This window comes from Syngnathoides biaculeatus, chromosome 5, assembly GCF_019802595.1.
Source record: "Syngnathoides biaculeatus isolate LvHL_M chromosome 5, ASM1980259v1, whole genome shotgun sequence".
NCBI lineage: Eukaryota > Metazoa > Chordata > Actinopteri > Syngnathiformes > Syngnathidae > Syngnathoides > Syngnathoides biaculeatus.
In genome coordinates, this window is record NC_084644.1 from 12,596,894 (window position 1) to 12,624,426 (window position 27,533).

The 27,533-nt window shown below is 40.9% G+C and overlaps 1 protein-coding gene and 1 long non-coding RNA gene across 8 annotated transcripts in view; one reads left to right on the forward strand and one right to left on the reverse strand.

Moving 5' to 3' along the window:
- Positions 1-265: 265 nt before the first annotated feature.
- Positions 266-27,533, forward strand: part of ago1 (argonaute RISC component 1) — a 33,353-nt gene continuing 6,085 nt past the window's right edge. Inside the window, exons 1-19 of one of the 2 annotated variants that reach the window (XM_061821345.1) lie at positions 266-437; positions 526-704; positions 7,711-7,897; positions 11,917-12,037; positions 13,391-13,572; positions 14,207-14,343; positions 14,440-14,574; positions 14,657-14,744; positions 15,082-15,229; positions 15,307-15,426; positions 16,149-16,271; positions 16,360-16,493; positions 18,850-19,034; positions 19,100-19,259; positions 20,344-20,434; positions 22,786-22,980; positions 23,645-23,779; positions 23,889-23,990; positions 24,960-25,159. In XM_061821345.1, coding sequence (XP_061677329.1) covers positions 680-704; positions 7,711-7,897; positions 11,917-12,037; positions 13,391-13,572; positions 14,207-14,343; positions 14,440-14,574; positions 14,657-14,744; positions 15,082-15,229; positions 15,307-15,426; positions 16,149-16,271; positions 16,360-16,493; positions 18,850-19,034; positions 19,100-19,259; positions 20,344-20,434; positions 22,786-22,980; positions 23,645-23,779; positions 23,889-23,990; positions 24,960-25,159 — 2,468 coding nt within the window. In that variant the 5' untranslated portion in view covers positions 266-437; positions 526-679. Of the gene's footprint in view, positions 705-7,710; positions 7,898-11,916; positions 12,038-13,390; positions 13,573-14,206; positions 14,344-14,439; positions 14,575-14,656; positions 14,745-15,081; positions 15,230-15,306; positions 15,427-16,148; positions 16,272-16,359; positions 16,494-18,849; positions 19,035-19,099; positions 19,260-20,343; positions 20,435-22,785; positions 22,981-23,644; positions 23,780-23,888; positions 23,991-24,959; positions 25,160-27,533 lie in introns of both variants that reach the window. The other variant, XM_061821344.1, reaches the window with a different exon arrangement.
- Positions 16,784-27,533, reverse strand: part of LOC133501511 (uncharacterized) — a 34,845-nt gene continuing 24,095 nt past the window's right edge. For 3 of the 6 annotated variants that reach the window (XR_009795208.1, XR_009795205.1, XR_009795206.1), the window contains 3 exons: positions 25,037-25,136; positions 22,778-23,007; positions 20,000-22,265 (listed from right to left, as the gene is read on the reverse strand). This is a non-coding gene — a long non-coding RNA (uncharacterized LOC133501511). Of the gene's footprint in view, positions 17,464-18,862; positions 19,030-19,999; positions 22,266-22,777; positions 23,008-24,902; positions 25,137-27,533 lie in introns of those variants that run through there. The other 3 variants (XR_009795204.1, XR_009795203.1, XR_009795207.1) reach the window with 2 other exon arrangements.

Consider the following 27,533-nt stretch of genomic DNA (forward strand, 5'->3'; position numbering starts at 1 on the left):
ACCAAACTTCACGATTTAACAGAGCGTTGGTTTGCGTTTGAGAATGTTTCTGATTTTGTGGTGTTCTGATTTAGATAATTTTTGCGGGCGTCATGTAAATACAATTTAAATCAGGGTTACGTCGGGTAATGGCCTGCAGTGTAATTCTCATTTCTACCAGTAGGGTATGTCAGTAAGTTCTTCAACAATTCTCTTGCAGTTTTGATGGGAGAGAAGAAGTTTAAGATTTTTTTTTTCCCCCATTTTATTTGGGGTGGTGGGGGGGACTTGAGGGGGGCGGTTGGCCTTTTTTTTTTTTTTTGTTCCGCGGGGAAGACAGCCACAACGCACGGCTCTAGACACCCCGTCACAGCGGACCGTCTCCTCAATCCCGGGGTGGGCTGGCGTGGAGGACACCAGGACCGACACGGCAGCCGGAGACAAGAGAGGGTCACCTGGTAGACGAGCGGCAGACCGGCGCCCAGCTATCGCCTCATTTTTTTTCGCCTTGTAACTCCTCTTGTGGGTCTTTTTTTTTTTTTGGAGGGACGGGTGGGGGGGAGCAACACACCGAGGAGGGACGAAGACAACACGCCGAGAGGAGGGGACTGGAAGTCTGCCTTCCAGCCTGAAGGGGCCGGCGGTTCGGCCACAGGACCCTGGATTAGCTAGCTTGTACCCGCGCGGCTAAGTGAATGGGATGGAGCCGGGACCGACTGGCGCTGGTTTGTACATCTTTATTTGTCATTTTTATTCTTTAAAAACAAATTCGATTAGGGCCATATTTGGGGAAGAAATAGCCGAGCTATAGTCGGCTGGCCTCGGCTAGAGGCTGCGTGACAACCGCTTAGAGGGACACCCAGACTAAGGGGTGTCTACCGATTTTATCCCGATTTATATCCCACGACGAGTCCTTCTAAGAGGTTTACTATCTGTTGGGGCGGGGGGTGGCCACGGAGGTCGTGGGAATGAAACCCGCCTTCCTCCTACAGCATCTGGTTGGGCTATGCCATGGGTTGCCCTCCTCTCCGATCACGGACAGTTTTCTGTTTCTAAAAGTATGTACTGTAATAACAATTAAGAGGTCCAGATATTCATGTGAATTTCGTGTATTAACATGGCTTGTTTTTATCCTGATTTTGGATTTATAGATGGGGGCGGGCGTCAGTATCTGAGAAGTTGTGTGTGTGTGCGTGTGTATGTGCGTGTGAAGTGTGATGATTCAAAAGATCTGTTAATAATAATGTTTTATGCTTACTTTGAGAGTTTGGGATAAAAAAAAGAACAACTGGAGCACATTTGGCTGCTGATTTGATTGATTACTTAATAGGAATCACAGCACAGTCAACCGCGGCCCTTTTTAATTAAGTGTGGCAAAAGAGAGAACATTTATGTTGTATATAGCAATGGAAATAGAACTACAGTTGTACCTCGACTTCCGGGTGACTGGATGAAATACTTTTTAGAGATACAGGTCGTCAGCAGCAATTTGGTAGATAGAATTCTTCAAAAAAGAGGACACATGCTTGTGATTTATTTCATCTAGTATTTGAAGTGTAAGTCTAAAACAAACAAACACTAAACAAACTAGATAATTGGTTGACAAAAATTATACTAGCATATTTGTAACCCACTGTGAATAACCTACTAGGTGAGGTAATGAAACTAGCACTGATCGTCATAACTCCTTTAAGTAATGGATATAGGAAAACAAATGGTGCAGCAACTTCCTCCAGCTCTTCCGAGGGAATGTCAAGGCGTTCCTGGGCAAATTGAGAGACCTAGTTTCTCCAGGGTGTCCCGGGTAGTCTGTGGGGTCACTTCCTGGTGGGACATGCCCAGAACACCTCACCAGTGAGGTGTCCAGGAGCCTTAGCTCTAACAATGTTTTCTGCTGTTCTGATTTTTTTTTTTTTTTTTTTTCCAGAATGATTGGAACAGGCTAATTTATATTATACTACCCCCACGTGAATTTCTCCACCCACAACTTGTCAGCTAGGTTGGTTAAAGACTTGGCACTTTTGGTCTACCTCGATGACCCCAACCCCAGAGGTAGGAAAGCTCGCCTGAGCACTCCCAGACTGTGCTTCCTCATGACAAGGCATGTTGATAGAATTGTAGAGGTCAACGAACTATTCTCCCCTTCGACGTACAATATCCCGAGCCGAGGTCAGCAGTTCCTCATCCCCCCTATACACAATGTTGATTGTGCATCGCGTCCCTCTCCTAAAACGCTAGATGATTGACCGGAAGTCATTCTAAATGGCCATACCAAACTCCTCCCACGCTTGATATTTTGCCTCAGTGACCACCAAAGCCGTATTCCGCTTGGCCATCTGGTACCCATCAGCTGCCTCAGTAGTCCCATCGGACAAAAATGCGCTTTTGGACATCTCCTTCAGTTGACGGCATCCCTCACCACTGGTGTCCACCAAACAGGTCCAGGGGTTGCCACAGGCACCGACCACTTTATGGTCACAGCTCCGGTCGGCTGCCTCAGGAATGGAGGTGCGGAACATGGTGCATTCGGACTCACTGTCCCCTGAGACGTGGGTGAAGTTCTGCCGGAGGTCAGAATGAAAAGTCCTTCTTACAGGCGATTCTGTCAGGCGTTCCCAGCAGACCCTCACAATATGTTTGAGTCTGCCAGTTCGGACTGGCATCTTCTTCCACTGTTGGAGCCAACTCACTATCAGGTGGCGATCAGTTGACAGTTCCGCCCCTCTCTTCACCTGAATGTGTCCAAGACATGCGGCTGTAAGTCCAATGAGACGACCACATAAAGGTTGAACATCATTTGCAAATCATTGTATTCTTTCATTGATGGTAGCTTGTAATAGCAAGCACACCAAAGTTTTTGCTACAAAATGTGATTACAAAGATTTCTGAAAAGTCTACAAGAAGAGCTGAACGGTTATTGTAGTCAATCCAAAGCACTTTGAATGGTGGCAGATGTGTGTGCTGACTCCCATTGAACATGAGTTGAATGTCATTAATTTTGTGCACAGCCACATCCCCAGTTATGCGGGTGTGCACACTTATACGGCCACTATCTCAGTAGTTTATTTGTACTGGGCTTCTCAAAAAGATAAAACGTGTAGTACCTGTTAAAAAGTCACATTTATGGTGGGAAAGCATTTGCAATGGTTTTCCTTGAGCAATTTTTAAAAAATAACAAAAACGTGGTATTTGAAGAGTGATATGTAAACTTTTTATATCCACTGTATTGTTTTAAGGGTATTCTACAATGTGGCGACTGATGTTGTTCTACCACAATGTCATATATTGAACGCAAGCGCTCAAGCAATAGCACTTTTATGGTAAAATGAGGTACTGCATAATAATCTAATGCCTTGTGCAATGTACTCCATCTTTTTTTTGATGTTGTCCAGAAAGCCAAACAAAAAGCAAAATAGTGAACTGAACTAAGCTCTCATGAGGTATGCTAAAGTCTTGCGTGATATTCAAAGATATTGTCTTGTGATGGCACTACACAAATCTGTAAATTTGAAGTGAGAACTGTTGTTTTATAAGCTGGATCTAAAATATCGTTGAAAATATTTTTGCGTAATTCTCTCTAAAGATTTCATACAAATACAGTCATCAGGTAACATACACTGGTGCGTAAAGATATGAGTTTAATTTGTTCCGTGACCATGCTCATTACTGAAAACACTCATTTGAAGTCATATTTCTCAATTGAAAAGAAGGTAAAGGCAATTGTTTTCCAGTCAAATAAAAAAAAGTTTGAAACAATTTTTATTTATTCACTTTTTTTTTTTTTTTTTTACAAAAGTAGCACTCGATAATATTGTACTTTCTAAAAATAATAGTGTCATCACAACACTGACACTATGCTATGACATTTCCTAAAACCTGTTGGCATGAAGTGAGCAGACTTTATGGCAAAGATATGTTTGTTTAAAACACATTTAATTCTATTGGTTTTATTTGTTTTGACCATTAACTTAAAGTGAGAGTTTGCAGTTTTCAGACTGCTAACTCCCTCTCCCCCATCACATCTCTGCCCAAAGAAATTACCCCAGCTCGTTAAACTTAGAAATAAAAAGGTCCATGAAGGGATCAGTTCGTCGCGCTTGTCTGGCTGCCTTAGAATGCACCTCTGTCGTCTGCTAGCGTGCACCGTTATGATGGACAGCATGCCGAGCGTATTGCCAAACATGAATGAATCTCAGATTCAGGAGAAGCAGTCTGGTTTTTGTTCTGGCTGTGGAACTGGACCATGGATGGATGGACTGACAATGGATGAAAATAAAGGGCATTAGATGGGGTCAGTTTTTATTAAGCAAAAAAATATTTGAATATTCTGCTGTTATTTTATAGACAGCTTTAACCTGGATGACAATTTTTTTTTTCGAAAGTGCAAAATGTCCCTTTAACTGGAAATGGGATGAAACCGCTTGTTCACTATCTACCGGTCTGCTCTTATGAAATGGAGTTGAAATCACTGCCACCATACAGCCTTTGTAGCACAAGATTTTACCATCCATCCATCCATTTTCTTAGCCGCTTATCCTTGTGAGGATCGCAGGAGTGTTGGAGCCTATCCCAGCTGTCAACCAGCAGGAAGCAGGGTACACCCTGAACTGGTTTCCAGCCAATCGCAGGGCACATGGAGATAAACAGCCGCACTCACAATCACACCTAGGGGCAATTTAGAGCATCAAATTAATGTTGCATTGTTTTGGGGATGTGGGAGAAAACCAGAGTGCCCTGGTGAAAACCCACGCAGGCCCGGTAAGAACATGCAAACTCCACACAGGTGGGGCCGGGATCGCACCCGGGTCCTCAGAACTGCAAGGCCAACGCTTTCCTGCTGCGCTACCGTTCCGCCAAGATTTTACCAGTCAATAAAAAAAATAAAATAAATGGCTAAGTGACAGCTCATATCTCAGAAAAAAACTTTACAACTTCTGTAATTTCCGAGTTTTCCATATCAAGCCATTGCTTGGCCAAATTTTGGGGTGGTTTATGTTGTAAGCCAAAAAATTGAGGCACCAGCAAGCTTCAAATACACTGCCACTCAATTGAAGTTTATTAAAATGGAGTGAAGTATAATGCTCTTTCATGTAGGCAAGGAGAGCTACTGTACGTACTGTATTTGCAATGGTGTCTGCTTCAGACAAAACACTTTTTAATATTAGAATGATATACAGTATTTCCATTAAATGACCTCTCAATTTCCAGTTAATTCGCGTAATTCTTATGGAAAGTTGCTGACAACATACTGAGTATGGTCATGCTGTGACGCCGCACTGTTGTCGTCTCATTGCTTTGGAACTATTGTCTCGGGACGCTGGGGAGATACGGCTTGGATTGGATTCACACCATCTGCCTTCCCTGGCACCAGCGTCTATGAGTTTTCGTGTGTGGCCATCATGAATTTTCTGCCTTTGTTCTACCTATCCTATGTGTACTAGTGATGTATTGGACATGGTTAAAGCATCTGTACATAGATGCCCTCCAAAAGTATTGGAACGACAAGGCCAATTCCTTTTTTTTTGTTGTATTCTGAAGACATCTGGGTTTCACATCCAAAGATGAAAATGAGACAAATGTTCAGAATTCCTGTGATTGGCTGGCAACCAGTTCAGGGTGTAGCCCACCTCCTGCACGATGACAATTGGTATTGGCTCCAGCACTCGCCCCTTGTGAGGATAAGCAGCTCAGAAAATGGATGGATGGATATGCAGCATGTGTACAATACAGCATATATTTTCTTGTATTTCAATCTTGTCTTTTTCACACAATTTTTGTGCATTTTCCATTTGTTCCCCAGTCGATTTTTAATTTTTTTTTATTTTTACAACTATTTATATTTTTGTTTCTGATATTATTCTGTACTTTTTCCTAAATCTTTTTTCAATTGTTTTCATTTCTTCACAATTTTCTTTTTTCAAATATTTTTTTAATGAGTATTTGTATTTTAATGCTTTTAAATTGCTGTTCTTGTATTTTTTTTCCTCATTTTATATTTATACGTAATATTTAATTCTTTTTGCCTGATGCATTCAAATTTTGGACATCTAACATTTGTTGCCCACCTAATTAGTTTTTTTTGTCTTATATTTTGTAATTTGCATAAAATATTCACATTTTATTATATATTTATTATTACTTTTTTATTTTATTTGTGTATATAGATATACAGTGTATATATAGATTTAAATTTTTTTTAAAAGACAAAGATATTAGATGTTCGTCTTTTAAAAATATCATTTAGATTAGCTAGGTTCAGTACGCACGCACATCCAGATGTGTCAAGTGAGTGGTCCGGTTTTACTTTGAGGAAATCCCTTGTAGCTATTTAAAGAAGGGCTTTTCCAGGTTGGCCTGATGTGGGAACATGTTCCCCATAAGACCCCAGAGGCCAGGGTCCTGGCTCCTCCTCCCATCCAACAAGCGCCCCCAACTGCCCATCACGTACACACACACGCACACAGGTCTCCTGATATCCATGACAATGCCGTGTTGCTGTGGCGTCTCCATGGTGAGGCTGGGAATGCAGAGGTGGGGGGGCTCTCCTGTATTTGCGAGGGCACTTGCCTCCTTCAAGCCGCCTGGTCTTGTGTATGTGTGGCTCAGATGGAGGAACGGGGCAGCTGGGGTCTTTGTTGGTCGTGGGGGGAAGGGATAGAGGCGTCAGTTCTCTGGAGATCGTAAGGGTTAGGGCATGGGGGGGGGGCTCAGAACCAGGAGTCACTGCTAAACCTTGCATCCCAGATGTATTGACCGTGACACTGGTTTTCTCTCTTCAAGTTTGGTGTTTTTTGGTGAGTCATCAAGTTTGGCTGCCATGCTCCACCCACAGGCAATGATTAAAACCATTTTTTTTGCAGTTCAGCCACACCCACCTGTATAGTAAAGAATAATACATTCAAATTTGGTAGCAAGTGGAATAACTCAGAGGAAAATTTGTATTCAATACCCAATGGAAATGACAAGAATGACACTAAAATGTCTATTAAGACTGAAATGGCAAACGTCTGGTTTGTATTTGGGGCATCTCATGATTAAAATGTCTTCTAAACTTCTTGCTGCTATGTGAAACTGACTTTGTGGTAAAAATTTCAGAATGGAGATGTTACAATGTGAAGTTTTATGTTACGTAGCCATTTTCCTTCGCTACCATGTTTTGTACACACAAATTTACAATCACCTATTACTTTATACGTTCAAATTTGGTAGCAACCAACCAAAGACAAAGAAGGATGTTTTTCTTTGAAATGATAAAATTATTTCCACCTTACAACCAAAATGTCACACTTCTCTGTGTTTTTAAGAATGGCTTTTTTGAGACTTTTTTTTTTTTTTGTGAGTCATTGTAGGCATGCCTAACAAATTTCAGTTTGCCACTTGTGTGCCTGTAACCCAAAAAGTACAGCAGGCTTGCCGGCAAAAATTATACGATACCACCATTTCTAATTACTCCTCGATCCCTGGAAACAATCAAATTGGCCCTACTTTGCTGGCTTCAAACCAAAATGCCAGACTTTCGTTGTCTTTTCAGGCAAAGCTCATTTAGATGTTTTTCTGCAAATCTACTCACAAATAACATGCCTACTTAAATGCAACTGAATTCCTGGGGTGAGTTTTGCAGTGATGGTTTTAGAGTTTGGGGTTTTACAGCATCAAAGCCATCAGTTTGCAATGAAATTTTTCATTCTGGCAAAATCTTACATCTATATTCTCCCACCTGTTGGTCTTCAGTGCCCATGGGGGTGTTCCCCCCACCCCTGCAGCAGGTGTTCCACGCCCCGCGTCGGCCAGGAATGGGCACAGTGGGCAAGCCCATCAAGCTGCTGGCCAACTACTTCGAGGTGGAGATCCCCAAGATGGATGTCTATCATTACGAGGTGGACATCAAGCCAGACAAGTGCCCGCGGCGAGTCAACAGGTAGGCGGAAAGGCGGAAAGTGACATTGGTTACCTGTGCTATGACGTCTGATAGGACCCCTTCCCATATGTATTAAAGTAGATGTCACCACTATGACAGCAAAGCACATGTGGCATCCGTGACACGTCGAAAATGTCCAATCATGACCCGAAGATAAAGATGCTTATGTTCACACATAGACATTAAAGTGTTGGGTTAGTGTTTCAAGTATTTTATTTTTTTTCAGTAGTTTTAAGACAAGTTTGACGTAAAGGCTGCAAGCCAGGGTTACTACAGTTTGAAGTTGTTTTCAAACCATGGTAAGGTAAGTTTCTTTCGGCTTGTCCCGTTAGGGGTCGCCACAGTGTAACATCTCAGATGAATGCTCAAATTTGTTTGGCAGTTTTGGGGAGTAGAGGCCCCAGTGAGATACGAACTTACGACACCTGGTTTACCAAACCAATGCTCTAATCACTGAGCTATGGGTAAGGGTTTAGAATTAGGTCTTCAAACATGGGTTACAGCTTCAGTTTAGGGTTTCAAGTCTAGGTTGGTGTTTCAAATTAAGGTTTATAAGCCAGAATTACAATTTCAAATGATGGTTTTAAGACATCTTTAGGCTTTTATGTCTGGTTTGGGGTTTCAAGTAACAGTTTGAAGCCTGGTTATGGTTTCATAGTATGGTTTTATGTCAGGGTTAAGAATTCAAATTCATGGCTTCAGGCTAGTGTCGGCGTTTCAAGTCAGTGCTAGGATTTCAAGTCGATGATAAGGTTATAAATTAGTGCTTAATGCTCAGCTTTAAAATTTGATTTCAAGTCCAAATTAGGGTTTCAAGCAAGGGTTAATGTTTCATATCCGGGTTTCAAGTCAGTGTTACTGTCTCGAGTTAGGGATAGCATGGTCCTTGTACTTTCCGGCCATTTTTTGTTACTTGTGATTGCTGGGTTATGGCTTCTTTCTACTCGCGCAGGTGGTAACCATGCCGACATTGCTGCAGCTATCCCGCACACAGTTTGTCTTGTTACTCGAGCACAACCCACAAGCGCAGTTTTGAAAATATACTGTAGTTCTCCTCCAAGTTGGGGGTGTCGCTACAGCTGCTATTGTCACAGACACCACAGGGTGGAGTTTCCTCTGCATTTGAAGTAATTTCCGGTAGCTGTTTTTTTTTTTTACTTTTCGTAACAAGGAACAAAGCAACAACAATGGCGATGGTGGAATGGTATCTGCTAGAACAAATGGACCGATCGTAAGATAAAACAAATGTTTGCAAAGTACAAGGACCTAGCAGCCATGGTTGGGGTAGCAAATTCGGGTTTCAAGCCACTGAGAGTTTCAAATGAGACTTTAAAGTTACGGTAAATGTTTTAAAACAAGATTAGAAGATTTGAAGAGAAGGTTACGATTTCAAGAGTGGGTTTGGAGTTATAAATAGTAAATTTACTTACATTGCAGATTTATTCATGATGTTTGTTAGTGATTTGTTTTCTTTTTCAGGACTAAAGCTGATGACAAATGAAATAAACACAGATGACACCAGTCTTGTATTTTTTTTTCTTGAAACAAAATGCTTGCCAATTTTTGAAGCAAGGGAACTGTCTCATTTGCAATTTGTCACATCTGACTCAAATGGAGGAAAACAAACATGAAAGCTAAAAAGGGAATCATCTGCTTAGTCTGTCATTACGTCTCCTGACAGTTGTTTTCCTTTTTAACCATCTTATTTGTCTGCTCTTGAGGGGGAAAAAAACGTGTGGACCCGACACATTCCCTTCCTGTCGGGGCCACGACAATGACAACATTTTCCCACGGCACTAAATCATGCTGATTGAGGGTTTCAAACCAGGACTGGTGTACTTGTGAGCCCATCCTGATCGCATGGACCCGTTTTTAATCTGACAAATTAACGTGGACTAGATGTGACTGTTTAACAAGGTAGTTAAAGTGGATAGGATGCGTTTTTTGCCTTCATGAGATTAGAGTGATAGACCGCTCTTACTGAACGTGCTAATTTGTGTGGATGTAATGTAGTTTTTCCTTCTGAAGCTAATGAAATTGCAAACAAGGGATGAATATTTATCCAGAGGTGGATATTCCAAAATAGTCAGCAAAGCTACTGAAGCCCAAACTACCATGTCAGAGCAAGGCTGTGGAAATATGCCTGTGACAACAAGAGTGTCTGAGATTGGCAAATGAATGCTGTCTCGACTCATGCTTTTTGTCTCTGGTTGTTCTTCCTCAGGCTTATGGTTTCTTTAAGAAAAAAAAAAAGTGTAAATATCAGAATTTGCACATTCACTTTTAGTTTTTTATATGTATATTTTTAACTGACATTAATGCTATTGTTAAAAAAAATCAGAAGTTACCATTTACTCAGTACTTATTTATTATTGTAATTCACTGTACTTTTTAGTTTTGTTCAAGTTTTTTTTTTTTTTTTTTGGAGGACCACTTGTTAGTTTTTTTTTGAGTCACATTATTGTCAAGTAACAGTGGACTTACTTGAGTACAGTTTTTGGCTCTACCCACCTCTAGTGGACATCTTCTATTGCTACTCTTATGTTTAATAGACATTTTTGCATATCAAATCAGCTAGTGTCCTATTTGTTCCATTTGTCTTTGTATTTTTGTGTTAAGCTGCTTTGGGTCGTGTCCCTGGTTTTGGTTCCAGCAAAACCCCGAATCACATGGAACATCAGCGACAACAGTTGATCCACTTGTACATTTTGTATGGGAAACACGCCTAAAATTATTTAATTAGTTTACAGATGATAATTTTAAAGTATGAGCGACTGGCCAATGTAAGGGATTCTGCCACAACACAAAATGAACTAACTTCAAATTCAGAAATTGGCAATAAAAACAGAAAAAATATTGTACTTAATATTTTCCTAGAAGATGCATTTGGGATTAGCCTTTGAAGATGGTAATAATGAAAAATGAAGTGAAAGTCAATTCTTTACCAGAATGAGAGTTGCTAAAGAGGACAATGCTATTCATGTGACACAGGGTGAAGCAGGCATCAGGTGCAGACAAATGAGGCAAATTATATTTTAATCTAAAAATTGTACATCCAGATCTACCTGATCTGTGTTAGTATTTTTTTTTCCGTGTGAAGAAAATCCAATTATTTTGCCTTGCTGGTACTCTTAATCAAACAAACAAATGGGTATATCCAAGTATAAACATCATGGGGTGTTTATAGGAAGCATTAAAGTGAGGAAACTACACTAAATAATAATTTGTGAATGGGGGCAATACTTTACGCTACTGTATACTGTATATAAGTCAAGAACAATTTTTTCCAGCGGGTGCTGAAAACACTACAATCACAGATCCCTGTATATGGGAGAGTTGCTTGACTATGGATGAGATATAAGCACTGCTTTTGAGTAGAAAACAAAGATTAGGCAGTGGCTCTCTTTCACGTCCATTGCAGGGAGAGAAATCCCAACATGGAAGTTACACACATCAAACTTGAAAAGCGTATGTACAGATATGCAAACATCAAATGCATGAAAAATGTGACAAAATGTGACGAAAAAATAAGAAATTGTCAGGGGTACTTCTCCACGCCCCGCAGAGAGTTGTATTTTTATTTTAACATAAATTAAGCAATCTGGAAGACTGAATTTGCGAAAAAATGGAACCTCCACCCCCAAAACTGTGTTGATCCACTGAAGTCCAGGGTGAGGCTTTGAGCTTCACTCCTTCTTGACTTGAGGATTTTGAGACAAAGGTTACCCAGAAGGTATCCAAAGATCATGTCCTTTGACCTCCACCCTTCCCCCTTTTCTTGTATTGAGAAGTGGCCTCGTGCCCTCCTCCCTGCTTTACCCTCATTCCTTATTTTTGTCCTTGTCTAACCCCCCACCTCCTCCCATGACCATGGCAGCTGCGTCGTACACAATCGATAATTCTGCCATCTCTGGTCACAATAGAGCACTGCGATCAAGGGGTTGGCTTTATCTGATGGAGCGTCATGGGTGGCGCGTGTGAATTTGTTGAATGTTTTTTGTTTTGTGACCTCTCCGCAGAGAGGTGGTGGAGTACATGGTGCAGCACTTCAAGCCACAGCTCTTCGGTGATCGCAAGCCCGTGTACGACGGCAAGAAGAACATCTACACGGTGCTGGCATTGCCCATTGGTAGTGAGAAGGTATGAAAGGTTGCCATAACATATACTGTAGGTACAACACCGAAATGAGTACTTAAGTGTACAGTATTTGAAATGGGAACACAAAGGACTGGAGGATAGGGTCCAAGCACTGCTGCAACGAGCAAACAATAGTCTCCGAATAATCCGTTTTAAGTCCCACCCATTTCCATATTCGGCAAAAAGCGTCTTAGCGGTTTCTCCCTGTTCGGGTGAATGGTGAAGGGGCCTTCATAAAGCAGCCGTAGCACCTTTAAATGTCTACAATGTCTTTTTAACACGAGTCACTTAAGAGCCACCAAAAATGAAAATATTTGATATTTAGGCTTGGTTTTTGTTTACAGATATGACATGTTTAAAGATAAATAATATACATGTAGTTAACTTTTGTCCGACGACACCAGCCATAAATCCTTTTTTTTTTTTTAAAGCAAGGTCGGTGTCGAAGAATCATGTACTCAATGTGGTCATGCTCATCAGCGTAGTATACACAGGAAGTCTGCTATTCCTTTTTCATTTCAACAAACTTGGTGAAAATTCAGTTCACATGATCATGGCTGCTGCACTCAGATTTAGGGATTTAATACGGATCCAAACCATCTATGTGTATGTTTTCCCGATGCAGTCTGTTTGTGATCTGTTTTTTCCTCTTTAAATTCCTTACTCTTTCCCGCAATTTAAACATCTTTCATGATGCAAAGATGAAAAAGCGACATCAAACCCAGATTGACATTCTCAGACGCCAAGATGTCTTCCATGACCCACAATGCAAAGTGTTTCTCAAGTTCTATACCGTGTATTTTGTTTTACAGAAGTATTTAACTATGATTATAATTTAAAAATGTACTTATGGCTAAAAAGCCAAGTATGGTGAGTCTCTTGTCATCAATATGCATGAGTACATTCAATAAATGGAGCTGATAGCTTTTGAAATATACACACCACGCTTTCCTCTTATTGGCCTCTCAAATATACACACGTTCTCCTCTTTATTCTCTGCCGTTCTCTCTCTTTGTGTAAAATATAACCACAGAGACTAGGGCAATCTGTTTCTTGACAATTGCACTATGTTTTTGTGGTTCAATAATAAAAGAAGTACAGCATATTCAGAGCCTCAAAACTTTTTCCCAAGAAAAACACCCAGGGCCGAAGTTTTTCCATTGCAGTGCGTGGGCAGATGTGCAGCGGTCGGTTGAACTCTGTGAACAAACATGAAAAACTTTCTAATGTTTATACGAGGAAAGGGTCGCTTTTCAATGTTATTGAGTAAGACTTCCACTAATCCTTAAAAAGGGCAATACATCCTTATACCTAATATATTTTGACATTTTGGACACCTCTCTGTTGTCAATCCAGGTGGATTTCGAGGTCACCATTCCAGGCGAAGGCAAGGACCGAATCTTCAAAGTGTCCATCCGTTGGCTGGCCAAGGTCTCGTGGCGCCTGCTGCAGGAGACACTGGTCAGTGGGCGGCTGCAGGTGCCCCTCGACTCGGTGCAAGCTCTGGACGTGGCGATGCGGCACTTGGCCTCTATGAGGTAAGCCTTTGGGCGGCTTTGGGTCAGTAGAAAAGCAGGTCATCCAGTGACCGAAGGGTAACTGATTTGAATCCTGGTTATGACTGTCCGCATGTCGAAGTGTCCATGGGCAAGACACTAAACCATAATTTGCCCCCAGTGGTCCTGGCAGCACCTTGAATGGCAGCAGTCGTCCAATGGTGTGTGTGTGTGTGTGTATGTGAGGCTTTGTAGAGCGCCTTAGGCACTGTCATGGTGTAGATAATGTGTTATATGAATGCACTCCATTTACCATTTTTGACATAGTACCGAGGAACAGCAAAAGTTGGGAGTTTAAGTTATCTTTATGGAATAATGGAAACAAAGTGTCCCCCCAAGCCCCAACCACCAGTCAAGTGTAAAACTGTACAGTTCAGCCAATATTTTTAGTAAAAGCTTAACATTCTAACATATAATACACACACACTCGCACACACATAAAAATCACAAAAAACATCAACATAAATAATGTAGAATACAGTATATTTTCACCATCACACACAAAGGTTCCAATAGGATTTTTGAATGGTGACCAATCATCCCGTGTTATCAGAAATGAAGTCATGCTGAGTCATTTTCACTCACACGTCATCTTTTTTGTCATTTCTCCAATTAGGTACACTCCAGTGGGTCGCTCATTCTTTTCTCCACCCGAGGGGTACTATCACCCTCTGGGTGGGGGCCGGGAGGTGTGGTTCGGATTCCACCAGTCAGTGAGACCCGCCATGTGGAAGATGATGCTTAACATTGATGGTAAGTACCAAGAACCTTGAAATGGAAAAAAAAAGCCTATCCAAAAAGAAAAATAGCAGTGGTCTTGATTCCTCATGGTTCTTTGGCTCCCTCCAGTGTCTGCCACCGCCTTCTACAAAGCCCAGCCTGTCATCGAGTTTATGTGTGAGGTTCTGGACATCCGCAACATAGATGAGCAGCCCAAAACGCTCACCGACTCGCAAAGAGTCCGTTTCACTAAGGAGATCAAAGGTGGGGGACTTTTAACTCCAACTGATGGAAATAATTTGTAAAAATGTAGTAGTGTCAGGTCTCGCGTACCCTACTTCTCCAGGTCTCAAAGTGGAGGTGACACACTGCGGGCAAATGAAGAGGAAGTATCGTGTATGCAATGTCACCCGACGTCCCGCCAGCCACCAGACGTAAGTGCTGTGATAACTGATGATGTGTGACATGCCTCACTGCAACCATGATAAATCCATTTGAAGAGATGCTCTCCACATGAGGTCATTGTAACCTCATATTTGTGTTCGTCATCTAATACAAATATGAGTTTACACTAACAAATATGAGTTATCATAGAGCTACATCAAAATTTTGCCTTTTTTTTACCCCACCTGTGGTCTCAAAATGTATTGCTGAGGTATTTGATCCTAACCTCGGTATTGGCAGGTATTTAAAATCAAGGACTCAGATTGTGGTGCAAAAAAACTGTAAACGGGACATCCCTAATATATACATGTACTGTATATCTTGCAGATTCCCCCTCCAGCTTGAAAGCGGACAGACAGTAGAATGTACCGTTGCCCAGTATTTCAAGCAGAAGTACAACCTGCAGCTAAAATACCCCCACCTGCCCTGCTTGCAGGTGGGGCAGGAGCAGAAGCACACATATCTGCCCCTAGAGGTGAGGAAGCATATTACATGACAACGAGGGGTTCTTCATGTGAGAATTTGAAAACTTCTCTGTTCAAAATGTGGCAGGTCTGTAATATCGTGGCGGGCCAAAGATGCATCAAGAAGCTGACTGATAATCAGACGTCCACCATGATCAAAGCCACTGCTCGTTCGGCACCGGACAGACAGGAAGAGATCAGCAGGCTGGTGAGTTTAACCAGTATCGAAATAACCATGCATTAGATTCTTTAACAAAATAATTAAACAATCGATGTCTTTCTCCCACAACTCAAAAGGTTTGCATTTGCCTATAAATGCCACAAAACTGAGGCAAAGCACTACTTTTCTGTTAGATGCGGCCATAGCTTCTGCAAATTAAGCTTCTCTCCTCACTTCAAGAGAGTTCCTTGGCACCAAGACGCCTAAATAGACAATAGACTTCTGTCCTGATAAATGACATGATTTTTACATCAATGTGCGTATACCACATGGCTGTTCTTATTAAATGTAGTGCACCCAATCGGAATAGATCACGTCACATGTAAACAGTTGATCAGTCAGAATGATTTAGATTGGAATGACAAAAAAAGTCTCCACGTAAACTCTGCAACTCCTCATAATGATCATCAAACAGGATGCCAATTTGGAGCACATTGGCAAAAACGATGAGCAATTTCGTGTTTCCCCTGTCTGTGGCCCCAGTTGAGCTCATTTGGAAAAAGTTGCTAATTGCAGTGTGTTGGAGTATGGGTCTTGGAATTTGACCCGAAAGGGCCAACGTCTTGTTAATTTCCGGACATGGGTCCTTGAGACTTCTTATTGCATTATGTTATGATAGAAATGCTCACCCAATTTTATGTCTGGAGCAAAAAAAAAAAATGTTCCTAATGTTCCAAGAGAACTGACAAGGTTTGATTTTCTCTTAACAGATGAAGAATGCCAACTTCAACCTCGACCCGTATATTCAGGAGTTTGGCATCAAGGTGAAAGACGACATGGCTGAAGTGACGGGCAGAGTGCTCCCAGCCCCGATCCTGCAGTATGGCGGACGGGTAAATATTTTAACCACAACAAACTGTTGCATCTCTGTGTTCCTAAAAACTGTATAGTGAACATGCTTTGGGGTGTGTTCTGCCACAGAACCGAGCCATAGCCACCCCCAACCAGGGTGTGTGGGACATGAGGGGAAAGCAGTTCTACAATGGCATCGAGATCAAAGTGTGGGCTATCGCCTGTTTTGCCCCGCAGAAGCAATGCAGAGAGGAGGTGCTTAAGTAAGTGTGAATGTTAGCCCAATCACCTTTAATTCGGCCCGATGTAGCCAAAGGATGCTCTGCATGATTGATAACAACACGGAATGGGATGAAGTCCAAACATCTGTTAATGTTCTGCCTTTGGAGTTAGTATCTGAGTCATAACAAAGGTGGAATCCTGTCTGTATGTCCAGGGTGGGAAGTTTAGCACCAGACCTCTCCCATACTGGTAATGCGAACTCGACCTGGCAATTTTCCAACTTTGGAGGTATTTATCAGAGAGGTTTGGCGGATATAGCTCAAACTTTATATTATAGCAAAAACCGAATCCCTTCACAGTTATGGTATGAAATGCGATATAATCTTTCGTGTAAAGCTAAAGCAAGAATTTCCTAATGGATTATATAGTCCGTTAGCAAAGCTAAACAGATAAAATAAATACATCATTAGAATAAATAAAAACAAACTATGTAATTTTGAGATTTACTGTGCAGACCTAAAAAAAAAAAAAATCTGCTCTCTAAAAATACTGCAAACGAACACAGCATTGCTGATATGTTTAATTTATTTGTGTACTGACTAATTTACAGTTTTCCGACGTTTGTGATGTGGTGAAGTATCTTCGAATGAGACACAATTTTAATTTACCTGCGAATTTGTTGTTCATAGTTGGTTACTCTCTGCTGTCACACAGTTGCAGAGGACCTCTGTTTACTGTACCACCTAAAAACTTATTCTGGTGGTTTTGCTACTTTTCACGTTATCTTAACAGTTAGCAGGGCTTCTCAAGGCTTCTTTATAGTCGGGCGGGCAGTTACCGCCCAGTTTGCCTTTATACCCGAGCAAAACCCACATGCACAGTTTTGAAAATGTACTGCTGTTCTCCTCCAAGTCAGGGTCCTCGCAACGGCTGATGTTTGGTAGGAGGCCACAGGGTGGAGTTTCCTCTGCACTTTTTGGCCATTTCCCGCTGCTGTTTTTACTTTCTTTTCTGAAACAAGGAACAAAGCAACATTGGTGACCTTGGAACAGTGTCTGCTAGAGCAAGTGGTCCTAGATGACCAGATAAGTTTAATTATGCTGCAGAATTGATTGAGAAGGCGGCGGCGTAAGTGGTATGTGGAGCTGAGAGTACGTCATCACACGACTGTGACAGGATGTGACTAAAACGAACGAATCATGAGAATTGATCTCTGTGGCATTCAACCCTTTTTGCCAAGTGTGCGTCGAGTGATGCAGTGGGGCTGTGTGGCCCAATGCGTCGGTCACATGATGCAATGCAGGTGTTGTGGGCTGCACGAGCGCTTGAGTATTTAGAAGTCTTCAATTTTCTCCTGTTCTATCTTCTTGCTTAGTTTTTCATGTTTCATTATTCCTCTTCCTCTTCATTTAGTGAAAATGATACATGTAGAAGTGTAGTTTATTATGTGCCTATGTGGAACAGATTAATAAGTTTCTCTGTTCTATCTTCTTGCTTAGTTTTTCATGTTTCATTATTCCTCTTCATTTAGTGAAAATGATACATGTAGAAGTGTAGTTTATTATGTGCCTATGTGGAACAGATTAATAAGATGGAAGACAGGCTGTGCACTGTGGAAATATGGTGTTTTAAGAGACACCAGTTATCTTGATACGTAGTATTGCGCCAGTAGTTACCGAGCAGCTGGTAAAGCAGGGAGAATTAGTGATTTTCACGTGGGCCCACCATCTTTTTGGTGCTGGGCGGCAGCTATTCCTCCCACTCTGAGGTGTGAGATGGAAGCGATTTTCACACAAGGATGATACAATAAGTCATGAACAAGCATTATGATGATTCGTGGTAGAGTCCGAATTAGGGCTTGACTGCCTGACCTCTGCCGCGGTGATATACAGATTTTATGAAACAGTAAATGCTCTTCATTGTTGGATGTCCTTGCGCCATTTGTCCAATAGATAAAGCTCTGAGTCCATTAAATCTAATGAGCATCTTTACAGAGATTGTGACGTGTTGTCCGAGTTATCACTGGCGTAAACACGGCCATTATTTACAGCAACAATGCTAGATTACTGAGTTATGTTCGCGATGCAGAAACTTCTATGCATTATATAGTTTTTACAGCAAAATATTTTGCTTCTCACTGTCAGCAGCAAACAGAGAGAACAGTATGCAGTAGGTTCTTGAATCTGCTTATAACAGGAGAACGCTTGTGGATGATTCCAAAGATTGGAATTGGCATTAAAAAACTCATCAGTTGGGCCATAGTGCACATCCCTACCGTATGAAAAATTTATACTGTCACCCACATATAGCGGAAAAACACCGTACAACCCTAGTATGAGACATGTTACAGAGGGGAGAGAGCAAATGGTTGAATATATTATTATTTTATCTTCTTAGGAACTTCACAGACCAGCTTCGGAAGATCTCCAAGGACGCCGGCATGCCCATCCAGGGCCAGCCGTGCTTCTGCAAGTACGCCCAGGGAGCGGACAGCGTGGAGCCCATGTTCAGACATCTGAAGAACACCTACTCGGGCCTCCAGCTCATCATCGTCATTCTGCCTGGAAAAACCCCCGTCTACGGTAAAATAGATGATGTCATCATAATGTGACGTGAGCTATACAAATTGACGGATCTCCATATTCAGCCGAGGTGAAGCGCGTTGGAGACACTCTGCTGGGCATGGCCACGCAATGCGTCCAGGTGAAGAATGTGGTGAAGACGTCCCCACAGACCCTTTCCAACCTCTGCCTCAAGATCAACGTCAAGCTGGGGGGCATCAACAACATCCTGGTGCCTCATCAAAGGTAACCCATTATAATATTAAAGGAGACATATCATCCATCCATTCATCCATTTTTTACAGCACCTTTCCTCATTTCGGTCGTGAATGAAGTCTATTCTAGCTGAATTTAGGTGAGGGGCATGGTACACATTGGAATGGGGCCAGTCAATCACAGGGCACTTACAAACAACCATTCAGACTCACATACCTATAAACAATATAGTATCTTCAGTTAACTTAACATGCATGTTTTTGGATTGTGTGTTGAAGGCAGACATACAGTATGCATTTTCTCACAATTTAAAACAGATCCCAAGTACTTCAAAAACAACATAATGCTTTCGTCAAAATACCCCAAGTATAACGAATTATCGAATACTTTTCACAGCCTTTTTCTTGTCTAGGTGAAATTAGTCAGTTTTAGGGACTGGCCCTGTCAGATGTAGGAGCATGACTGTACTGTATACCCGCCCCATATACTGCTGGGCCAATGGGAGTCATGACGATCAGGAGTAGCACCGTTGCAATGCCGGCTTCTAGTGGCATGACAGTGGGTGGAGGGAAGGATGTGGACACCCATCATGACAATAAAAGCATATTTACTTGTGGTGGCGGTATTTCCGACAAATACCCCAAACGAGCAATCAAGTTTGTGCCACATATTACAAGCTAATGCTTGTCTGTGCATTCAAAAAAAAAAAAAAAAAAATCAACACACGTCTGCTTTCTGGGTGGCTTTGACATTATGTAGAGGTGTCTCACCTGTGTCTGATGGAGGTGTTTCTGCATAACACTATAGTTCTTTTGCACGGTAATGTTTCTGACCATGTAGTCCAGCCCACACTTGGAAGTTATTCTGGATCTTCAACCACTTTAGCAGGGCATGTGCAGAGAAACAGCTTGTGAAGGTGAATATTATGTAAATTAGCTCCACTGTTGTATAATCGAGGTGCTGACACATTTTCAGAAACTGGCCAAAGAGTTACTTGGTTACTTAATTTGATGAGTGGGTACTCCTAACTAGTTGGATAATGGATTAAAAAGAACATTTTCCATCATAAATTCCCCTTTTAGTTACATGATGTAGCTTGCGTTTTCTCTTTCAGGTCAGCGGTGTTCCAGCAGCCTGTTATCTTCCTAGGAGCTGATGTGACTCACCCCCCTGCTGGAGACGGCAAGAAGCCTTCCATCACAGCTGTAAGTCTCATAACCTAAAGTGAACGGGAAGGTGTTTGACGAGTGAGACTGAGTGGTGGTTTCTGGGTAGATCTTACACAATCAGGATTTTTGGGGCCGATCACAGAGTTATAAAAAACAATCACTGATCTGATTACAAGATTGAGCTATGTCTATTTAAAGGACTTGTTCGTTTACTGAATATACTTGTGCACTGTATACTGAGTATCTTCAAAACTATAAAGTCAGGTCATGTAATGTAATCAATCAGGTCAAACCAACACTGCAACATGACAGAAATAATAGGTGCTAACTTACTGTATTTAAATCACTTCAAACACAACGGAAGAGCATGATTCGAGAGAACGCCGACATGTTTATATACAATCGTTAGTGCTAGCACTAGCTTGCGAGGCTACATAACATTTTTTTAGCCTGCTTGTACGCTGTATTGTATTAAAAGCATTTAAACATACCTCAAGCAATCCTTGAATGAAAGTCCTCTCCCGAGCACCACAACATGTATTTCACCATTTTGTTCTTACAATACAGTCTGTCGAATCCATTGTTGTTGTCCATGGTAACAAGTGTATCAGGTTGTTTGAGTTTGCGAGGTAAGGCTCAGGGACTTTAGTAGTCAGGATGTGGAGGTATCGCATTATAAGATTTTATTGCAGTAGTCTGACATAATGCAATCAGGAAAGACCCAATTAGTCTTGTAGTTTGATCCAGTCATTACGTGTTCTTTTGCACACTGCTGACATATTAAAAAAAATAATAATAATAAGAGTTTGCACCATTGATCTACTTGGAAATGAGACAAATTGAAGTCTTGTTTTACTTGAAAAGGTTGTGTGAGACTTCTGACTCATTTCTTAGAATTTATCATTGAACATGGACACTTCACTTTACAAAGTCATATAATGTCATTATCCAAGCCGCTAATCCTCACAAGGGTTGCCGGAAAGCTGCAGCCTATCCCAGCTAGCTTCAGGTGAAAGGCAGACTACACCCTGAACTGTTCACCAATCAGGCGCAGGGCCAGATCCTGTACAAAGTATTACTGTAATTTCTTGGGTATTTGCTGAAGTATAATGCGCACCACCAGAAGCTGAATAATGCTTCTATTTATGTATAATGGCCACTATCACTTTATTTCTCCATCTACTCAAAACATTCACCCCTCTAAACTATCAACTATCACAAAAGTAGTTGTTACAAATGTTAGATTTTGTCTTTATTATGTTTTTTTTTTTTACGGTGGACAACTTGTTATAATTCTGAGGACCAGGAGTTCAAATCTGGGCCTCACTTTGTGGAGTTTGCATGTTCTCTCAGTGCCTGGTTGGGTTTTCTCTGGGTACTGAAGTTTCGTCCCACATTCCAAAAACATCGCTGGTAGGTTAATTGTATACTCTAAATTGCCCCATAGGTGTGAAAATTAGTGCGCATGGTTGTTTGCTTATATGTGCCCTGCGATTGGCTCGCGACCAATTCAGGGTGTACGCTGCCATTTATCCAAAGATAGCTAGGATAGACTCCACCATGGCCATGGCCCTAATAAGGTGGAGCAGTACAAAAAATGGGTGGGTGGATGGAATGATCAATATGACACACCTATCATAAACATGTTCCAATTCCTTTGCTTGGATGAAAAAATTCAGACAAAAGATTCTGTTAAATTCAGTCTGTCTGACGCCCAAAAAATGAAAAAAAAAAATGAGAGTGAAGAAGGTGTTGGTAAAAGGAAACAAATGTCTCATCACACTGAGTCACGTTGAGAAAAGTGAGGTGACGTCAACCCCTCATCCGCCGCTGACCTCAGCCATGCTGTGATTGGTCGCCATGTTGCCTAGCAATAGTGACAGATGCGTGAATCACGTGATGGGGGGAAGGTGTTGTGCATTTACATGATCAAGAGTCCTGTGATTTTTTTTTAATGCAAATACTTTATGTAAAATCTGTAAAATGTAGTGTATTTCATTAAATAATTGCTCATTAATTACCTGTCAATAATTCCACTTATGTTCATAAAATAAACTAATTTACATATACATTATAAAATGGATCAATATGACAATTTTTTTTACGATACATAATTTTACATATGCATTTGACCTAGAAATATTCATTGTTGATGAGCTGTAATTAATAACCAAGTTAAGAATAATAAAAGTTAAATAAAGTTAAATAAGTTTTTCATTTATTTTTCTCTCCACATAATGTGGTTCATCACTACTATTTTTAAAATCAAATCTGGCCCTTGAGCAAAAAAGTTAGCCAACCCCTGTTGTGGATCGTCCCTTGCTTTCCCGTCTTTAGCCACTAGATGGCGCTAATGGTCACCGTGGTCCTAACACTCACTCTTTTAGGTGGTGGGCAGCATGGATGCCCATCCCAGCCGGTACTGCGCCACCGTACGGGTCCAGCGGCCCCGGCAGGAGATCATCGAGGACCTGTCCTACATGGTGCGTGAGCTGCTCATCCAGTTCTACAAGTCCACTCGTTTCAAGCCCACCAGGATCATCTTCTACAGGGACGGCGTTCCCGAGGGACAGCTGCCGCAGGTCAATACTGAATGATTGGATGCTGAACTTTTGAAATGAGACATGCATTTTTTTTTACTATTTAAAACAGTTCCCAGGTGTCTTAATATCTAACAGTTCTGTCTCATTCTATGGTTAAAAGCAATTGAAATGAAAAACCCAAATTGCTATAATATGAGATACACCCATGTTTTCATTATTACGAGTTCAAGGTTTAGAAATATCCATAATAGAACAACAAGAAGTACCTATAGCAGTACCTACTAAGCATATAAAACTCAACTGGTCCGACAATAGGTTAGCAAGTGGTCTATGTCCACAATTCATCACTAAACTGCTGGTGGGAGAGGCATTTGTTTCGTTGGATAGCCTTTTTTCAAAATTTTTGGGATAATAGCTAACATTACTGGCATTTTCCAATTTATGTACGTTAATATGGCATTAAAAAGTAGCACTTGAACATACAACATTAAGGAACGACCACACTTTTGAGCACAGCTCAAATGCTAAATTAAAAAAAAAAAACATCTTACTGTGCAAGAATTTTGTTTACGTGCAACAGTCATTCCTGATTTTTGTTTAAATGGCCTTTTTTCATTTGTATTGAAATGAAAAATCTGTCAAAATATTTTCCTTTTGTATTTTCTACTGAAATTGAATATAAAGTGGACTGTATTTTCTCCAGATTCTCCACTACGAACTGCTGGCCATCAGGGATGCATGCATCAAGCTGGAAAAGGACTACCAGCCTGGCATTACGTACATCGTGGTGCAGAAACGCCACCACACACGCCTTTTCTGCGCAGACAAGTCTGAAAGGGTGAGCATTCTTGGACTTGATGGCACTGTTTCCGTTTTATATTATTAATATCCTCTTGTTTATTTTTATGTATTTATTTGTTTATCTAAACTAATAATTTTTTGGCCAGATCGGAAAAAGCGGGAACATTCCTGCTGGCACTACAGTGGACACCAGCATCACTCACCCCTTTGAGTTTGACTTCTACCTGTGCAGCCACGCAGGCATACAGGTAAAACATGCTAACCGCTAATCCAGGTTCACTTAGTAACATGAAGTTTGGTACACGTTTATCACGAGTAGATGCACAAAAAAATTGAAAAGTCATACCTCAAAATTTATAGGATGTCTGCTATTTTGCCCATTTCAAGGGTTCTTGGCTGAAAAAGTTTGCAATAATAGTCCATGAAGCCAATTTCACATAGCGACAGAAAATTTGGAAGTCATATTTAAACCCACCCAACATGTCTCAAACTGCTGCCAGAAAACACAAAAGATTTTCATTTTGCTTTGAAGCAACATTGTTGGCTATTTCAAGAGCTCCTTTGAAGGTCTCATCTAAGTGTTTGCCATAAAACACAAAACTAAAAAAATTTAGCCTCTTAAGCCAATTTCTTTTAGCAAGATGTAGACACAAGAAAGTATCAAAAAGCAATGCTTGAAAACACATTGGAAGTCTCCTATTTTGGTTTGATTTATATGTTATAGGGTCCTTCGGCAATTTCCAGAATTTGTCCTACAGTTTGTATGATTGCTACCGAATTTGAGCTAGTTTTTTTTTTATTGCATGTGGATGACTCATAGCAGTGACATTTGGTGAGTCATCATATAAAATGTTTTGTTAATCCAACCCCTGAAGCCAATTTTACCATGTAACACAAAATTTGGTAGGTATGTGTCATTAGTAGCCCCCCCCAAAAAGTCTCAAGTTCCCATATTCGAAACAAAACAGGAAGCGATCATTTTATTTTGAAGAGTCCATTTTAGGGACAATGTGGCCATCTGTGGTTCCTTCACAATGGACTTGATTCTTAACAAATTTGAACTGTGTACGCTTGATAGATGGGCAAGACTAAATTGAGGACCATTTTACTTGTAGTCATTGCGTATTGCCAGGGCATTGCCATAAAGGTTGATGACTTACCATAAAACTTGGGGGATTCTAAAAATATAATTTGACTTGCTTTCTCTCCGCCTCCAGGGTACAAGCCGGCCGTCGCATTATTACGTCTTGTGGGATGACAATCGTTTCACGGCTGACGAGTTGCAGATCCTCACCTACCAGTTGTGCCACACCTATGTTCGCTGCACCCGCTCCGTGTCCATCCCAGCACCGGCCTACTACGCCCGCCTCGTAGCCTTTCGCGCCCGCTACCATCTGGTTGACAAAGAACACGACAGGTAGGGAAAACAACTACCATAACCCTTGTGGCACCACTAATATATATTTAAATATGTAGTGGTCTATATACACCTGTAATGTACCGTCATTTATCAAATAATGCGCACATTTTTCCAAAAATATTTTCAAAAAGTTAGTGTTAGTGCATTATATTTAGGTATGGATTAAAAATAAAAAAATACAATCACATTGTATAGTCATATACAGGTACATAGCATGGTAAAAAAACGTATACATATACATTTCGATATGATATTCGATGTCTTATGTTACACGTTTATATATATATTATGATAATGTGCGGCCCCAACCTGAGCTCTCAGAGCTCCTCGGGGAGCTTGCATTTTATGATTGTTTGCGTAGCATGCTTGTTACTACTGCACCAAAAATCAGAAACGACTGCCCATGAGTTTGTTTAAACTTAAACTAAGACAAAAAAATGTCGACTACAATTGCGAGTTGTGTAGCTGCTTTTAAAAGAAATGTGTCATCACTCGTGCCGATGATGCCAGCAACCCGGAAGTAGAGCTCCAGTCCGAAACAACAATAGCTCACCTCAACGGCTTCAGGTGGGTATCAAAAAAACATGAGCTCAACTACGTAATAAGCGCGTGCTGGGGACATTTAAAAAAAAAAAAAAAAAAAAAACGGGAGAGCGCACACAATTGAAATGCTCACTTTTTAAAAAAATGTGCCCGTTATGCTTGTTTCTACGTGGTTTGAGCGCACGTTGTTTTTATAGCCACCTGACGCAATAGTGAAAGATGCTACGGATTGGAGCCGAATGGAGGGTGAGAGGTTGTGCTGCGCAACCCAAACTCTTGGGATTAAAAAAAATATTTCAAGTCATCAATGATGAGTTCCACAGCGATGCACCAAATAAAGCTACTATGGATCTTTTTCAGATTGAAGATGAGTCATAATGCTTGTTTTGAAAGCTAGGTGAAGGATGTGTAATATAGTGGACAAATTGCACCATACACAAATGTTTTATGCACAAATATTTAATGCAGTGCTTAATAAACAATATTAAAGACTTTATATTTTTAAGACTGAAATATGAGTTAACAGTATTAATAAAATATTGTGCGATCATTGAGCATTTATTTTAGTTCGTTGAGGGATTCTGACAATTACAGGGACCAGTACAAGCATGTCCTGTGGCCTGTCCCGAGATTATATTACCGCTACATCAGCACATGAACCTTATTATTAATGATTGTTGTACGGACAGTTTTTTGAAAAACAACACAAGTACAAATCTAACAAAATATAAATACAGATTATTCGTAATCTTCTGAGCATTTTGGTAGCGGCAAATTGACCCCTCCGTACAGGGCACTTAACCACGCCTCCTGAAGTGACGTCACGCCACGTGCGCTGACGTAAGACAAACAGTAAAAATGGCAAATACAATACAATACATTCTGAACTGAGACAGACTCCATGCTTCTGATTTCATTCGAATCAGCGATATATTATAGATTCTAAATACAATACATTATTAACTGAGAGAGACGCCATGCTTCTGATTTCATTCAATCATTAACACGTAGCAATGTTATGCTAGTGGAGAACGTCTCATTCATTTATAAGAGACGTGTATTAAAAATCAAATTTAGGGCATATCTTCGTGCAAACACAGTCTGGTTAAGCTTCGGTCGGGAGCCAGCAAGAAATCAATACGTTTGTGCAGTCCGATCATCGCTAAATATCGCTCAACAAAGAATAAGTGTGTCAATCGTTCACACGCAGCAGTGTTATGCTAGCGAAGAACTTCGAATTCAATTATACGAGACTTGTATTGAAAATCAAATATAAGGCATACCTTCGTGCAAACATATCTGTTCGAGTTGATATTAGATGGATTTAGTTGATGATGCGGTTTTCCACAAAGTTTGATCCATCGAAGGCATTTTTCGTACTGGGTCTTCGGTTTTGGAAAGGGTACGAATGGAACTCCACCAACGAGCCTTTCAGGATACCTGTCGTCACTATTACAAAGTCCGTGACTACACCTCTTAACCATATTTTTTGTTAAATAACCCAAATACGCGATAAAACGCTAACTAAACCTATACTGGACCATGCAATGTTGTCTGAGAAAATGGCGGGAGCAAAAACGGGCTTTGGTTTATGCAGATCTCTGGCCTCTGATTGGTCAGTGACTCGGATTGCGCAATATCCACGGAGGGGTCAATTGGTGGGGTGCATTGTACATTGGTAGAAGGGTTTTCCTGATTTTTTTGTTTTTTTATTATTTTTTTTTATAGGTGAACATTGGGGGTGCACACTATACTTCAGGGTGCATTATACTCGAGAAATTACAGTGCTACATTTACATCCTATCTAATAGTTAATACAACTAATGTA